This window comes from Vigna unguiculata, chromosome 7 (assembly GCF_004118075.2).
Source record: "Vigna unguiculata cultivar IT97K-499-35 chromosome 7, ASM411807v1, whole genome shotgun sequence".
Lineage (NCBI taxonomy): Eukaryota > Viridiplantae > Streptophyta > Magnoliopsida > Fabales > Fabaceae > Vigna > Vigna unguiculata.
In genome coordinates, this window is record NC_040285.1 from 31617648 (window position 1) to 31635631 (window position 17984).

The following is a 17984-nucleotide window of genomic DNA, read 5'->3' on the forward strand; positions in this document are numbered from 1 at the left end:
AAAAAAAGCGATTTTGAATATACAATGATGTTAGAAGGGTGGTGATTAAACTAAAGGGAGAGTTTAGTGAGAAGATAAAATAAGAGCATTAAAGGGAAGAGTGATTAGAGGGTAGGATCACATGAAATGAAAGGAGTGAAAGGAGAGACAGTTACCCACATTGATGCCATACAAGTGTACAAGGTTACAATAGTTGGAGTGTTGGAGTGTGTTCCATTCCATCACACTTGAATAACAACCGCTTGGCTCCTGCTGTGTCTGCTTGCCACATGTTCTTTGTTTCCTTCAACTTTTACACTGACCCCACTTTCTCTTCTCCACTCTCTCTCAATTAATAACACTCCTCACTCCTTCTCCTTCCTCCATTTCCTATCTTCCTTCTTTCCCACCAATGACTGACATCACTGATGATGTGGCCGAGGAAATCTCCTTCCAGAGCTTCGACGATGACTGCAGGTTGCTCGGGAATCTCCTCAACGACATTCTCCAGCGCGAGGTTGGCACCAACTTAGTGGACAAGATCGAAAGGATTCGAGTCCTTGCGCAGGTCAAACCAACCTTTCACCCTTTTCCCTTTTCTTTCACTCACCGGCTCTCCTTCTTTTTCATCCTCAGGGGGTTGTTGCTGTTACCTGTTTGTGTTTAATTGTTATGTTCTGTCAGTTTTGCAGTCTCTGCCAGACAGAAACTAAAATTAAAGTTCCAATCTTTCTTAAAAATTAACAAATTTCACATGCATGGTGGTTTGTGATAGAATAAGATGTATACTTTTTACTCTTCTACTTATTTTACTGTTTCTGAGGTATTCTTTATATGCATTGGTGTTTCATGAACCATGATGCATGTGGGTCATGATTTGCGAGCTTTTGTTTGTTATGGATTGTGATGGTGCATGTGGTGAGTTCGTGTGATGAGAAGCTTGGACGTGGAAATTGGGTGGCACTGAGTTCAATTTCTCTTTTTGGCAGAGTGGTTGTAATATGAGGCAGGCGGGTATTTTGAACATGGCAGAGCTGCTTGAGAAGCAGTTGGCTTCAGAGTTGTCGAAGATGACACTGGAAGAAGCTTTCACCCTTGCTCGTGCCTTCAGCCACTATCTTACTTTGATGGGCATAGCTGAGACCCATCACAGGTAATTCGGTCATAGCTTATTGGTTTTCATACTCTCATTATATTGATAATATCATTGTAAAATCTGAACAATTATATTTTGTTTCAATACTTCGAGAGTACTACTGGGCAGGGTAGTCTCTTATAGAGTTTGTGCTTTTGTAGGGTTCGTAAAGGAGGGAATATGGCACAAACTGCAAAATCTTGCGATGATATATTTAATCAGCTGGTGCAGGGTGGAGTTTCCCCAGAAGAACTTTATGACACAGTCTGCAAGCAGGTTATTGTTTTGTTCTTTACAAGCAAAGATGAAACTGAAATCAAGTGGCCTTCCGTGATAAGTATAAAGTTTTTAGCCTAACTTCTATGACAACTTTTTCATCCAAACTTCTGCTACGCTTCCTTGAATTTTTATGGAAATTATTGAATGCACCATGCAGACTAAGATTAGTAATTTTGAAACTTTCTTTATTTTCTTTCAGTATAATTATCTTTTGTTATTGATTTGGAGTGCAATGTTTACTTTGATGGTCTTTGAATCAGTGATCTAGTTCCAGCTTCTCTTCCTTCTAAAAATTCAATTTGATTTCTGTCGCTACAGGAGGTTGAAATTGTTCTCACGGCTCATCCCACACAGATCAACCGTCGAACCTTACAATTCAAACACGTCAGAATTGCTGTGAGTTTCTTTGACCTTGTTGGGCCATAGAAAATATTTCCAAAAGCTTGAAAATTTCAATCTATATTGTCATATAAGCATCAGTCTTTAACTACTTCCCCCCTCTTCCATGTAGCATCTTTTGGATTATAACGATCGACCCGATCTTAGCACTGAAGATCGGGAAATGGTGATTGAAGATCTGGTAATTTTTCTGAACTGTATTTTCACTCTAGAAAGGTGCTTGACTGTGTTTAAATTGTAGATAATCTTCTTTAATTATGAAATGGTGTGTGCAATTTTTTTGTTTCTGCAAATACTTTTTGCTATTCTCATAGATCAGAAATGGTTTGGTAGGTGAGAGAGATAACTTCAATATGGCAAACAGATGAACTAAGGCGCCAAAAGCCCACACCAGTAGATGAAGCTAGAGCTGGTAAGCTACTTCATTATTTTATACGTCAGCACTTGCATGATTTGGTTCACAGTAAAAGAAGGGAATTATATTTGGCACATGAGAACTGTTTGTTCAATAAATTCCCCCCAGGTTTCAACATTGTGGACCAGTCACTATGGAAAGCTGTTCCTCATTACTTACGACGTGTTAGCAATGCTCTAAAGAAGGTCTATCATCTTTAATTCATGGTCTTGGCTTTAAATTCTCTCTAAGATTTTGAATACAATCTATCCTCCCTCGCAGCATACAGGAAAGCCACTCCCCTTGACCTGCACTCCCATAAAGTTTGGATCTTGGATGGGAGGTGATAGAGATGGGAACCCAAATGTGACAGCAAAGGTGAACATTTTTAACATCCATTAAAGTTCTTGATGCCAATACTCTACAAAATGATTTCACTTTTTTGAATAAGTGGAAGAGTTTTTCAATGAGTGAGAACTTTTCCAGTAATGCAATAATCATATTTTTGTCATAAATTTCATCAATTTAAAATTTAAACATCTCTTGTGTGCTTTGGTTAAGGAAAATTTTAATGCTTGTTGAACGTGGAGAACTGTCGAGGGAAATAAAAGTTAGCTACCTATTATTATGTTAAATACTTCCTGAAATATTTCTTTCTAAATTTCCCTGGAGTGGAGGCTGGATATTCTTTACTGGTTCAATCATTGACATCATCTGTTGTGTGTAATTTACACAACATCATCAACTCACCAGAATCTTGGGCTGGATTTTCAGTGCCAGAGAACATTTATCTTACCAATTTTGCTTGATTTAATAGTTTCTGACTAAGTGTTTTTCTTTTTGTTACTCAGGTCACTAAAGATGTTTCACTTCTATCTAGATGGATGGCAATTGATCTCTATATCAGGGAAGTGGACAGCCTCAGATTTGAGCTATCCATGAACCAGTGCAGTGATAGGCTGTCAAGACTGGCACATGACATTCTAGGTGATTTAACATCAGATTTGAATGCTTTGAAATCATTACAATTCAAAGCATAACTTTATAATTCATGGCTTCTAAAATATTAACACTACTTTGGACTTAAGATTGGAGGGGTCATGTTTTCATAAAATCCATAGACCAAGTCTCATCTATTTAAAATTGACTCCAACAGACTGGGTGTGTGGTGAATGTTGATGCTTGAGAGCTTTGTGTGATTTTCCTTGAAGTGTTTTCTGATTTTTCTTCTTCTTAGCTTTAATAATATAAGATTAGCATCAAATCAACTGCTAGTTTGATACTATTATAATCTGTATCCACGAGTTGATGGTTACCTCTTCCTCTGCAGAAGCTAAACATGACAATCCCCGTGAGAATTGGAACCAATCCGTGAATAGAAGTCTCGCACTCCCAACACAACTTCCAGCTAGAGCTCATTTACCTTCTATTGCTGGTACACATATTGGAGTTAATGTTTTCTATCTAGTTCTTTGAGAATATCATATGTTATATCATATAACTTGTATGTCATTGATGTCCACATTTTTGTTTCCTACAACTTCCTAGACATTTTCATTTCATTGCATGAAAATAACTGCAATGCTAAGGGACTTCATTCTGTCATACATGAGGGATGAGACATATTTGACATTCTAATTCATATCCTGTTTGGACATATTCTTTTGTGAAGAAAATGGTGAATCTCGGCATCCTAGACTAGACATTCCAGGACCTGATCACATGCAATCTAATCACAAGGTAGTTCAATTCCGTGTTTCTCATATTTCTGATACTGCCATAGCATATTAGATAATATATATTTTCTAATTGGTAGGATGGTGGGGCTGCCTTAAGTTCAACTGCATCGAAAAATGTCAATCCCAATATTCAATTTCCAGGAACAAGTTCAGCAAATTCCAGTGCTTCTTCAGCTACAGCATCATCTTCTTTTGGTCAAAAGAAATTGTATGCAGAACCTCAGACAGGAAAGTCCACTTTTCAGAAGCTTTTAGAGCCAATGTTGCCTCAACTTCCTGGAATTGCTCCGTATAGAATTGTCCTGGGGAATGTTAAGGATAAGGTATTACTTCAATTTTATTCCGGTATTGGTACTTGAAAAAGGACTTTATAAATGCCACTACTTGGAATTCCAGTGATTTTTTTTAAGTAACTTTAAGTTGTCATTTAATGAATGCAAACATCTTTGCAATGTCTTGTTCAGCTTGAGAAAAGTCGTAGACGATTAGAACTACTTCTGGAGGATGTTGCTTGTGACTATGATCCTTTGGAGTACTATGAAACATCTGATCAGCTTTTGGAACCTCTGCTTCTCTGTTACGAATCTCTGGTACTCTTTTTCTTTCCTTCTTTTGCCTGAAGGGTTGTCTTGTCCACAATTAGTATGTAACTCTCCATATATTCACAGCAATCATGTGGATCTGGGGTGCTAGCTGATGGTCGACTTGCTGATCTGATTCGTAGAGTTGCTACCTTTGGAATGGTGTTGATGAAGCTTGACTTGCGTCAGGTCTGACTTAAATTGTATGTTTAATATTGCTTAGATAGTCGGTTTTGTGACCTCAGAATTTAATTATGACAGGAATCTGGGAGACACGCAGAAGCACTTGATGCAATAACAGAGTATTTAGATATGGGTACTTACAGTGAATGGGATGAAGAAAAGAAGTTGGAATTCTTAACAAAAGAACTGAAAGGGAAGAGGCCTCTAGTTCCTCTTAGTATAGAGGTGAGTGAGATGGTTAGAGTTTTTGGTATACTAAGCACATATTTGCCAAACTGTCTTGTGGGACAGGAAAGCTTTTTTTTGTACTTTAGTTTCATAGTTGAAGGGTGAAGAATTGAAGCTATTCCATCCTCACTTTTCTGTATGATTAACTGAATGTTGATTAGTTCCAAAACCGTCATTGTGATCTTTCATAGGTGAAAATTGGAATAATAGCCTTAGTTTCTTCAACGAACTATAGTTACTGACACACCGAGAAGTTCCTTATTGAACTTTCTATAACACTTGAATTAAAAGTATAAAGTTAACTATTCTTTTTACATTCTTATTCATCTAAAGTGATAAAGAATTGAACTGCATGTGATAATTCAATTCTTTCTGTTCCATGTTCATAGTTATTTATGATTGGTATCTTGATTTCTTCTTTTAGGTTCCTTCTGATGTTAAAGAAGTCTTGGATACATTCCGAATTGCTGCTGAACTAGGAAGTGATTCTCTCGGAGCTTATGTGATCTCTATGGCCTCAAATGTATGAAACTTGCTACTACAAATTATGCATACAATTTGCACAAAATCACTTGCAGATTCCAGTCTCACCTAGCCTGAATGGCGTACTAAATTGCATGCTCTAACATCCATCGAGTCATTTCTTTAAAAAATTCATTCTTGGCGTTTGATTTTACATGTAAAAGTTATTTTCCCTATATTCTGTCAAGCTGCTAGTGATAACTTCTTTCATGTAATATGTTTTGGCATTTCAACTCTACATCTATGAAGGACACAAACTTGTTTAAAAACATGAAAAAATTGAAATTGATATTCACACTGATAATAATGGTTTTATACTTGATTATCAGGCAAGTGACGTCCTTGCAGTAGAGCTTTTACAGAAGGATGCACAGCTTGCTGCTATTGGTGAGTCGGGAAAAGCATGTCCTGGTGGAACGTAAGTATGAAACTTAGGTGGAACTTACATATGTTTTTTTTAATATTATTTCTGAAACAAAAACTTGAAGCAATTGTTTTATCATGCAAATTAGGACATGAGGAATAATGTATTCGGGAACTATTTTCTTAATAGGTTGCGAGTGGTACCTCTGTTTGAAACTGTGAAAGATCTGAGAGGAGCTGGTTCAGTTATCCGAAAACTTTTATCAATAGACTGGTACCGTGAACACGTCATTAAGAACCACAACGGACACCAAGAGGTACCATTTTAATCCGAGGTCATCTCATTTTTGTTACGACAGTAATGTGAAATTTACCTTAGAGAACTATAAATTATATATCCAGGTTATGGTTGGATATTCTGATTCGGGTAAAGACGCCGGTCGCTTTACCGCAGCCTGGGAACTTTTCAAAGCTCAGGAGGATGTTGTAGCTGCATGCAATGATTATGGCATAAAGGTTACACTATTTCATGGCCGTGGAGGCAGTATTGGTCGTGGTGGAGGGCCAACATATCTGGCTATTCAGTCCCAGCCCCCAGGGTCTGTCATGGTAGGTTATGTTGCATTGCATTCTTTTGGAAGTTCAAGTATGAGTCTAAGTTTTATATTGAATAAAAATGAGAAAGTTAAATATAAGGGTGAAGATTTATAAATTTATTGTCTTAAGGTTTTGGGTTAAAAGTATTGTCAATTTTTTATGTGTGGGTTGACTCATTTTTCAGTGAATTTCAGTTTCATTTTCCCTTCTAAAATTATGAGCAATTTTTGAAAGAACATATTTATTTTTCCATGGTGCATTGTAGGGAACGCTTCGGTCTACTGAGCAGGGAGAGATGGTGGAGGCCAAGTTTGGGTTGCCACAAATAGCTGTTAGACAACTTGAGATATACACAACAGCGGTGCTACTTGCAACCCTTCGTCCTCCTATTCCACCCAGAGAAGAAAAATGGCGCAATGTGATGGAAGAGATCTCGAACATCAGTTGCCAGTGTTACCGCAATGTGGTGTATGAAAATCCAGAATTCCTGGCCTACTTCCATGAAGCCACACCAGAGGCAGAACTTGGCTTCCTTAACATAGGTAGCCGCCCTGCAAGAAGGAAGAGCTCAAGAGGAATTGGACACCTTCGTGCAATTCCGTGGCTATTTGCATGGACACAAACAAGATTTGTTCTTCCAGCTTGGCTTGGAGTTGGAGCAGGTTTGAAAGGAGCTTGTGAGAAGGGTCTCACTGAGGATCTGAAAGCCATGTACAAAGAATGGCCGTTCTTCCAAAGTACCATAGACCTGATTGAGATGGTTTTGGGAAAAGCAGACATTCCTATAGCGAAGCACTATGATGAAGTGCTTGTGTCACAGGAGAGGCAAGAGCTTGGTGGTGAACTGAGAAGTGAGCTCATGACGGCGGAAAAGTTTGTACTAGTGATTAGTGGGCACGAGAAACTTCAGCAGAACAATAGGAGCTTGAGGAGGCTGATTGAGAATAGACTTCCCTTTCTGAATCCCTTGAACATGTTGCAGGTGGAGATCCTCAAGAGGTTAAGACGTGATGATGACAACCGTAAAATCAGAGATGCTTTGCTTATCACCATTAATGGAATTGCTGCAGGGATGAAGAATACAGGTTGACCTTGCTTCTCAGAGATTATACTGTACAAGCCTTCACATGTGTTCACCCTTGTTTTATAATAGGTTTGCTATGGAAAGATTAAGATAGCCATAATGGCGAATGCTTTGTTCTGTACTTTAAAGATATCCTCTAATGTGATGAAGTGATGCATAATAAGTTTTTCCAGTATTTTGGATTGCATTGGTCTTGTTGGTTTGGTAACCATGCTTTAATATTTTAATCAAATTATTAAAAATTTATTTTTAAAAAAAGTATATAAAACTTTAAAAATTATATAAAAGTCAAAAAAATAATAGAGAGAAATCAAATCATTAGTAAACTATTTTTACAATATAATTAATTAGTAAACTATTTTTACAATATAATTAATTAGTAAATTGATCTATTTTTTTAATAAATGATTCATAGCGACCCACTTTTAAAAAAAAAAATCACTGTTCTTGCATAAGGTAAATGGAATCACTGGAAAGAAAGTTTACTTCCCTAGGGCAGCAGTTATTAATTAATGCAAACCTTTTCTAATTGCTATTCTATTAAATTAATTATGGCACCAACTCTTGGCGGTCCAACCTTAAAAAGTATTTCTACTTTTATATTACCCAACATTCATAATCCCACTCCCAATCACAAGTACATTTTAATCCCAATTTAACAAGAACATTACCTTAACCCAAATAGAGATCCCACATTTCAACAAAACTGCTTGTTGTCTTTATTCACAAGCCTAAATAAATTCAATTTTATTATTGATCAATAAAAGATTTGGTCCTCCAAAAACATTGAAATTCAACCAACAGACTGACATATCTGATGATACACAAAACCTTCTATCAACTCATTAGTAAATAATACAGCCTACAGTTGTAATGAAGGCAAACAATTACGCTGGATTTTACATTTTTACCAACAGGAAGTAGAGAAAACTTCAATCCCGGGAAGTACAGAAGATATATTGCGCTCTACCATAATTGCAGTCCCACATCACATTCTGATACAGTGGAAACTAAACTTTGGTTGGCCATGTTGCTTGTGCTGACATAATAATTCCAACAATCACTCCAAATAGCCCAAGCGCGCTACCAAAGATCTCAATCACAAGAATTTTCACGAAGAGGGAGGAATTCTGAGCGTCAGATAATGCACAGCTGCTTCCAATTATTCCTACACATAACCTGCCAGAGGGTAAAAAATTGAATATGTCACAACAGCATGGAAAAGGTCCCCCTGCATTCTTCGGGAGAGTTTCCTGCAAAAATATTAGAGGTAGGGTAACAAAGAATACACACCCACAAACAAGATTTGCGAAGCCCACGATTAATCCAGAAGCAAAGATTGCATATCCAGCCCTAAGAGACTCTGGGTCATAGATATTTGCTGCTGGAACGCTTTCTAATTTTGTTTGAAGAATAATAGCCACAATAACACCATATATAGCAACAGCTTCACAGAAGATTACACTGAAATACAACAAACATCACGAACCATAATGACAAGATGGCACAGATATTTATATTTGAAACTATATCAGCCACTATTATGCAGATACTACATGCAGAAAGGAACATTAACATTCCCAGTACTCTAATAGAACAATCTTAAGTTTAGAATAAATGTTTTTATGTTCACATTAAAATCAGGGTCTAACAACTTATTTTACATTGTAAGTTGGGTCAATCAATCATTATTAAATGATTAGGTACGAATTAATTTATTGTGTATTCAACACAAGCTTATAATCAAACATCTTATTGGTAGAGCTAATAAAACTAAAATCTCTACATAATTCAGACCAAAAAAAAAAACACTAAAAGCCGAAAGATATTGAGCTCAACCGTAATTGCATTTCCAAGCCCTAATATTAGGCAAACTAACTTTTGAGAGCCTTACTTGAGCCGGCATAATAATCCCAAGAATAAACAAAGCACACAAACAGAGGTCCAGTGAGACTGAACAAAGTTGACATAGAAAAATAAATAATTACTACTCCAACTACAATGCCACTTAGTGGTAAGCCATGCTCGATCAAAAACGACAACATTGAAGTTGAGCAGTTAGAGTGTTCATTGAAGGTTGTTGAATTGAAGTTGAGCAGTTAGAGTGTTCATTCCTGATTGACTTGAAATAGGGTACAAGTAATCTCTCTACCCAAAAAATCAGGCATAATATGCACATGAGAATTCTTACATTGTCAAGAAAAAATAAACTTCAAAGCATTCTCCTTTATTTGAAATTAAAATATCAGTATTAATCTTTCAGCTTATGCATCTGACCGCTGAAAAAAAAAATAGACGGAGTTTGAAACGGAGAATAAAATTCAGTGCAAGAAGCTCTCTATATCTTTCATTTTTTTTTCATGTATTAGATAGTTATTCAATAACCCAGTAGGCTTCAGACCATACGATCCCTTACTCCCCCAATGATGAAGAAAGATTATCACTGCTTATTATGTGGGGAGAGATTAATGCCCAATACCCAGTAAAATCACCTCATACTCAAAACTAAATCACAAGTAGCACTATTTTACTACCAATAAACCGCTATTTACCACAGAAACGAGCATTACGCCACCAATAAAGTAACATCGTTGAATAAAGATCCAGTAGAAGTCACTGACATAAGAGGACTTCCAGACTGATTCCTCACCATCAAAGACTTTGTCGACTACTGTTTTTGTGTGTGAAAGCTGCGAACCACCACTGTGCAATTGTAATTTGTAAACTGTAACACAGAGTTGCCACAATCCTTTTCTATTTACAACAACTAACAATTCCACTCCAACCTCCAATCCTTAACCGAATCACAACTAAGCAACGCAATCTCCTAATCTAAACGAACGAATCTAACCTAGAACTACAGAAATCAAGGTAAAATCAACACAAACGTAGACTTCCACTACCGTAAAATTTCTCATCAACCTAATTCAGTACAAAAAATTACTGGAAAAAAAAGGTAGGAAACACCTAAATGAAATATACGTGGTCCAATTAAAAACATAAACTTAAAGAAAAAACAAAAAGCGGTGCAAACAAAATTGCAATCAGTTTTACCTAATGAGATTTTTGGAAGTGATTCGTGGAGCCTTGATTGCAGCGCCGATCAAGCTACTACCGGTGATGTAGATCCCCCTGCAAGCGTGAGCGAAGCGATTCCATAACTGAGAGCAACAGAAACGGAAGCGGAAACGGAAATAAAAAACGGATATCGAAGGCTTACCAGGCGGCGCCGAGGACGGAGACGCCGATTGCGACCGCGATACCGATGGCGGAGAAGGTGTAAGGCGAGATCGCGACAAGTGCCCTGCTCCAAGAACTCGAATGTGCCACAATCGTCCCAGACATTGTGAACGTGTTGCTAACTGAAGGAAATCGATGAATGTAATTGGATCCCTGAGTTGCTTGGTTAACCACAGTGATATGAAGGGACGAAACGCGTCGTTTAGATCCTATAATACCAATTTACCCCTACTTAAATTTTAGACACGTGTACATACTTTTTGTTATTTGATATTTTGCATCTCAATAATACCTAATTTACTTAAACGACCTTCTACCTTTTTGAACATACAAAAATATCACTAATAAACATCCTTGCTATGATCCGGATAACGGTAAGTCAACCACAAAAATCATAAAGAATTTAACAAAGGATAAGTCAGTCAATGTTAAGATGAAATCTCTCAAAAAAGAAGATCGAAAAAATTCACAAATTAAAAGAGTATATAACGTATTGGTATATTTCATTGATACAGAATGAACGGATTATTATATAACCAATTATAAACCAAATATTAATAAATCAAACTAAATCTTAATTTAATCTAATTTTATATAATATCCCATATTACCAAACTAAATTGTAGATACTCCAACTAACTAAAATAATAACTAATTTAAATCTAATTCACCAAATATAAAATATCTTATCACTTTGTTAAATATAAACAATTCCATAATCTAAATATTATCTTACAAAATTAAAGATTATCTAACAAAACTCCGTCGTAAGCTTTAAACTTGTCCTTCTTTCCTCTCAAACAATCTTTTATCTCCATACCCGACTTGTTTTTCTCTTCAACTGACATTACCAATATTTAATAAAATGCCACTATGATTATATTATTATTATTATTAGCATTATTATTATTATTATTTTTATTATTATCATTATTATATTTCTGTTTTATTTATTGTAATATTCTTTTTATTATTAATATTATTATAATAATAGTTATAATTATTTTTTATTATTATAATTGTAATATTATTATTGTTACAATTATTAATATTATTTTATTATTTTTACTACATTGTAATTATTATTATTATTATTATTATTATTATTATTAACATTATTATAATTTTCATAATTATTGTTCTATTATTTTATTCATTATAATAATATATTATTATTAATATTACGAATATAATTATTATTATTATAATAATAAATATTATAGTTATTATAATTATTATTTTTATTGTTATTAATGCTATTCTTTTTATTATAATTATTACATTAATAATAATATTATTATTATTATTATCATTATTATTATCATTAAATAAAATTAATATTAATTGTAATAATCATATTATTATTATTATTAATATTATTATGATTATTACTATTATATTTCTGTTTTATTTATTATAATATTTTTTTACTATTATTAATATTATTATGAATATTGTTATAATAATTATTATAATAATTATAATATTATTATATTAATTGTTATTGTCATTATTATTGAAATTATTATTATTATTTATAGTGTCATTTGTGTTTTTACTATTATTTTTAATTTTAATATATTAATTTTATACCTCAAATAATTATCAATATTTTTAATATTATTATTATTATCATTATTATTATTATTATTAATTTCATTATAATATTATCATTAATATTATTATCATTATAATTATTATTATTTCAATATTTTTTGTATTATTGTTGTTTTCTATTATTTTATTATTATAATTACATTATTATTACAGTTGATTTTATTGTTATTATTAATATTGTTTTATTATTCTTAGAATTTTTAATACTAATATTATTTTCATGATTTTCATTATTATTGTTATTATAATATTTTTATTTTATTTGTCACATTAACTTTTATTTTTACTAATATTATTATTGTGAATATTATTATATTTATTATAGTAATTGTAAATATTCTTTTATTTGTAATAATATTTTTTGATTGTTATTTATATTATTACGAATATTATTATAATAATTATTATGATAATATAGTTATATCAATCATTATTATTATCAAAATTACTATTTTTATTATTATTATTATTGTTAAAATTATTATATTAATTTTATACTTTAAATCATTAAATAATAAGAACAATAATAATTTTTATTATTATTGATATTATATCAATTAGAATTTACGTTGTTATTATTTTTGTTGTTGTTATAATTATAATAATAAAAATAAATTGTTATATATTATTATTAACATTATTATTATTATTATATTATTATTATTATTTCTACATCTAAGTAATTTTTTGAATTTAAGTAGTTACAAAATTAATAAAATATTAAAATTAAAAAAATAATATTTTTTATTATGAATAATTATTTATATTTAAAAATAATAATTAAGAGGACCAAATTCTAAAAATAAAAGAGGACATTAAATATGTGTATCTTTTTACATACATGTTGTTGTATAATCATTATTTTTTTATCTGCGAATAATAATAATAATAATAATAATATTGTTATTATTAGTATAGATAAACACATGCTTTATTTTTATTTACTTCAGAATCATACCATTTTTTTATCCGTTTAGTAGTTGATTTATCTTTAAATATTTCACCTGAAAAAAGAAGTTACTAAAATTAGTAAATTAGTAGAATTGAAAAATTATTTTTTTTATTATGATAATTATATTGTATTTATAGTGGTTGTAATGTCCCATTTAAAATATAACATAATTAAATGAAACATTACACAAAATAATATAAATAAAGTCATGGAGTATAAACACTATTCTGTAGAGTTGTCCAAAAGAAAACAGGAAAGAAACTAAGGCACACCAAAATGCCAATAACAAAATAGAGTAAGGGATCTAAAGTATTCAAAATAAAGTTCTAGGATAAGGAAATACATGGGTAACAACCCTAAAAGAAGACATAAATGGGTGGAATCCAACCCAGATAGGCTATGCAACGTAATCACCATTTCCCTATTGACCATGAGGAGTTCTCACATATGCTCATATCAATAAATTGATGATCATCGCAGAAAGAAAAAATCACACACACAGAACATACAACAAGCAGAAAGGGTAAGTTATAGTAGAAAAGAATTTATCATACAGTTGCATACACTTTCATAGTCCAAGATACATATATCAACCAATTATGTTATGACTCACAAACCATACACTAAGACTTAAGACACGACTTATTCGGATACATATAATTAGTCGGATTCATCGGATGCTTGCACTTGTGGTGACTTCTACTGTTCTACTGAGCCAATTGTCAAAGTGTTTCATCCTGCCACGCACGAGGTTAGCCTTAAAGTGTTCCAGGCCTCCTGCTACTCTCACTACTTGGGTCAGTACGCTCTACGTGAGACTAACTGACTCTTTAGAGTGTTAGGATGCAATCCTTACCTTGCAGCCTTACTAAATTATATAATGAGACACCACCATGAAACTCTCACTAACATGGGTCATGGAATTACATCCTGACCAAATGAGGCACTACCATGAAATCTCACCTAGAGATTCATGGAATTACGTCCTGACCGAATGAGACACCACTACGAAACTATTGTGGAATTACGTCTTGATCACACCGACATCATGTTCCATCAACCAATATAGAATCATAGTTCATACCAATTCCATGTCACATTTATAACCAACCATCCCATATGTGTTACATGCCAAGATCATGTCAAACTTATCAATTTCCAGTCCATAACATTAGAGATTTCATACATATTCGCATGCCTCATACTTTAAATAGAGCAAACCAGCCAATCATACAATCAATAACAATCAGGGGAGAAAACAGTGTGGTCTGCAGCAGGTCTCACTCAAACCAAGAGCCCTCACTCAGGCGAAAGGAGTGCTCTTGCTCAAGCTGCAGGCTCTCGCTTAGGAGAGACTGCGAACAGAGGTCTTGGGAGTTTCGTGAACTCTCGCTTAGGTGAGGTCATCTCGCCTAGCGCGAGATAGTTTTTCGCTCAAGAACTTGATTTCCCGCCTGAGCGAGTGCTTGAGCGAAAACCCCTGGGCGAGCCTTTGCTACTCTCGCCTAGGCGAGACGAGCTCGCTTGGGCGAAAATAACAGTTCTCCCTCACTGTTCTATACCTGTAAAATCTGAGGTTCATCCAAAACAGTATACCAAGCATATTCATTTCAAAGCAGACACCATACAATCACCAGAGATACATAATAGAACCTAAACGCAGGCAAAATACACTTAAAATAAGAAACCCTAGCTTCCCTTACCTGGAAAGAGCTAGCCAAACGACTATGACACCTAATCCCATGAACACCACGGCTCCAGAAGCAGATTTACGAATTGGACTCAAAATGAAAGCGAGGTTAGCATAATGAACCTCTATCGGAAACACAAAAATAAGTCTTATAGAGGAACTAGTATGAGCTAAGAATCAACTTACGTGGAGTCGAAACTGGTTGAGCTAACTTGAGCACGAGTGAGCTCTAAACCCTAGCAAAGCATAGTTTGGAAGAAAAAGAGAGGAACAAGGCGACTGTTTTCTGAAAGTGAAGTGAGATGGTTAGAACAGGTTTAGGGTCTTTGACTCCCTATGGGCCAGCCCTAGGCCCAACTGATTTGGGGCAGCCTTTAAACATTAGGGTTAAGATATAAGTGGCCTTTACAATGGTTATTATTATTATTATTATTATTATTATTATTATTATTATTATTATATTTCTATAAATGTATTATTATTATTATTATATTACTATATAATAATTATTATTTTTATTATTAGTATTAGTTTCATCAATACAAAATATTATTTTTATAGTAGTATTATTATGATAATTAGACACTCATTTTAGTTTTATTTATTACCAATCTTAACTCAATTACTTGCAATTTTTTATTTATTAATACATCTGAGTATTATTTGAATTCAATAAGTAGTTAAAAAATAATAAAATAATAAAATTTAAAACATTTTGTTTATAATGAAAAATTATATAAATTAAAAAATAATAATTAATAAGATAAAATTCTAAAAACAAAAATATGACACCAAAAATGTGTGTATATATATATATATTTAAATTTATTTAGATAAATATAATAATAATTATATTATTATTTTATAAAAAAACAAAAGAAAAAAAACGTGCGTTTGCACGGGTCACAGACTAGTTGAATATGAAAGAATGTGATAGGATGACAACGGTCCGATCTAGATTGTGTCTTCGTGTTACCTTATCCGTCACAAAAGAATTTAAGTGTTATTCTTGTTATTTGTCGGTTTAAAAAACATTTACGGGTTTTATAAAATTTGTTGGCGTGAATATTCATAAATATTTAAAAAATATATTTTTTAAATTTTAAAATAAAATTTAAATTTAAATATGCAAAATAAAAATAAAAATTAAATTAAATTAAATTTTAATTTTAATTAAATTTAATAAAATATAAATTAAATTTTAATTTTAATTTTAATTTTTTTTTGGATAATGAATATTTCGAGTACGGCTAGTATGATGCTAACTATTTTATTTATGGATACATGCATACACAAATATTTCTTACATCTCTAAACATGACTATAGGACTCGTACCTATAACATGGTTCTTACTTAGATAACTCATTGTTTATATTATATGTTATTATCCAACGTTGATCCAATACATCTCAATAAGTACAACCCAATCTTTATAATCACTCATCTAAACTTTGACCAACACACCATATTTGTAATAAATGTGATGATTACTACGTATACGACTTAGTACACTCGTCAAGAATTTAACAATATGCTCTTCCAGTGTTGTGCTCTACCATCAATGTGTCTCACATGCCACCTTTTTATGGTCTAACTTGCTGAAATACCATGGTCTGACTTGGGGGAAGGGGTGTCGAGAATTCATTTCCATCAATTTGTTCTTTGTTCTTAGAGCATTTGGATGTAGTTGCGATAATGGTGATGGATGCGGGTGAATAATGAAGTTGTGTTAGGTTTGAATTGATCTATTGTCACTTTTTATCGTTAAACTACATTAATTCTTTTAAAAAAATATATAGATATAGATATATAAACACTAAATTCTTAAGCCTATTCTAACATATTACAGACATGTTCCACAGCAAAAACTACTATATGAGATAAATGAAATACCCAAATATTTTGGTTTTGCGAGGTTTGGATTGGTTATTGTGTGGATGCACGTTATGAGAAATCCTAAAAGAAAGAAATCAACCCTCGAAAATTTCTTTCTAAATTCTTTGTATCATCCTCAAGTGGTACAATCTTCACTTTCCCATCGAAAAACAGGCATAAGGGAGAGCAGGGAAAGAAGGAAATTTGGGATTTTATTTTATTTTTTCAAAAAGTGCAAAAGTGTATTTTCACCTTCCTATCATAAGCAGGAAGAAAATACGGGGGTGCATGAAGAAGCTAACTTTAAGAGGACTTCAGGTGATTGAGAGTGCAGGTAAGAAATGGATCCATACCTTTTGAAATAGACAATTGCCTGCTGCACCCTAACAAAATCCTTACTGCACCCTATCGACAAGAAGCAGTTCTTTCTCCCTGTAACGAAACCAGTTTCACTAAGAAACTAGATTTCAATTTTCAAGTGATTAATTATTTTTTCCTTTCAGTAACAGTTGAATTTCAAAAATTTTCACATTATTATAATATCTTTTAAACTCTGATAAAAATACGGTTTGAGATAACAGTTTCTCATCCAATAAATTATTTTCTAGCACAATTGGACTGTTCTCTAGAGAGTCCACAGCTTCACTTGAAGGGAAAATTGTCACATTTAATGTTTTGTTCTGATGGTCAATCTCATGAAGTAATCGGTTTTTTCCTCCCTCACTCTAATTGGGATATACGTCAACCAGTGACTCTCCTTCTCTTTCTGCCTTTTTCTCCTTTTTCTTTTGTTTTGTCTTTGCTGTCGGTGCTTTGGATGCAAAAAAAATTATTCCTTGATTCTTCAAATTCTAGTTTATTTATTTGATTTTCTCAGTAGTTACTTCAACCAATCAGAATCGAATAAGAAAGAACTTTGTATTGGTAAGTGTTGAACTAGATCGATGTTAAAAAATTGAACTCGGTGAAGCTGGTATAGAGGAATCTCTTGTGTTGTCTCTCTTATTAGCAAGGTTGATTACTGAAGAAATGTTCACTATACGTCAATCAAAATCATGCATTTTCTTTTCCTCGTGTTATCACGTTTTCAAAGAGTTGATGAAAAAGACCTGGAAAGTTTGTGATC

General features: G+C 33.0%; 2 protein-coding genes across 2 annotated transcripts; one reads left to right on the top strand and one right to left on the bottom strand.

Moving 5' to 3' along the window:
• Positions 1 to 203: 203 nt before the first annotated feature.
• Positions 204 to 7670, top strand: LOC114191463 (phosphoenolpyruvate carboxylase 4-like). Its single transcript, XM_028080635.1, has 20 exons — positions 204 to 547; positions 969 to 1132; positions 1276 to 1390; positions 1712 to 1789; positions 1905 to 1973; positions 2126 to 2204; positions 2316 to 2392; positions 2469 to 2564; positions 3038 to 3173; positions 3517 to 3621; positions 3859 to 3926; positions 4003 to 4248; positions 4390 to 4515; positions 4594 to 4695; positions 4768 to 4914; positions 5342 to 5440; positions 5769 to 5857; positions 5993 to 6119; positions 6205 to 6411; positions 6665 to 7670. Exons 1-20 carry the CDS (start codon positions 392 to 394, stop codon positions 7487 to 7489), a joined length of 3111 nt encoding a protein of 1036 aa, XP_027936436.1. The 5' UTR covers positions 204 to 391; the 3' UTR covers positions 7490 to 7670.
• A 531-nt stretch (positions 7671 to 8201) lies between these two features.
• On the bottom strand, positions 8202 to 10890 carry LOC114192562 (V-type proton ATPase subunit c''2). Its single transcript, XM_028082316.1, has 4 exons — positions 10704 to 10890; positions 10538 to 10615; positions 8777 to 8947; positions 8202 to 8662 (listed from the first exon to the last, which is right to left on the bottom strand). Exons 1-4 carry the CDS (start codon positions 10826 to 10828, stop codon positions 8494 to 8496), a joined length of 543 nt encoding a protein of 180 aa, XP_027938117.1. The 5' UTR covers positions 10829 to 10890; the 3' UTR covers positions 8202 to 8493.
• Between the last annotated feature and the right edge of the window lie 7094 nt (positions 10891 to 17984).

Coding starts and splice junctions, on each gene's coding strand:
- LOC114191463 (XM_028080635.1), top strand. CDS start 392: ATGACTGACATCACTGATGATGTGGCCGAGGAAATCTCCTTCCAGAGC. Junction 2,565..3,037: donor ACCCAAATGTGACAGCAAAG/GTGAACATTTTT, acceptor TTTGTTACTCAG/GTCACTAAAGATGTTTCACT. Junction 3,174..3,516: donor ACTGGCACATGACATTCTAG/GTGATTTAACAT, acceptor CTTCCTCTGCAG/AAGCTAAACATGACAATCCC.
- LOC114192562 (XM_028082316.1), bottom strand. CDS start 10,828: ATGTCTGGGACGATTGTGGCACATTCGAGTTCTTGGAGCAGGGCACTT. Junction 10,616..10,703: donor TCCGTCCTCGGCGCCGCCTG/GTAAGCCTTCGA, acceptor TCACGCTTGCAG/GGGGATCTACATCACCGGTA. Junction 8,663..8,776: donor TTCGCAAATCTTGTTTGTGG/GTGTGTATTCTT, acceptor ACCCTCTGGCAG/GTTATGTGTAGGAATAATTG.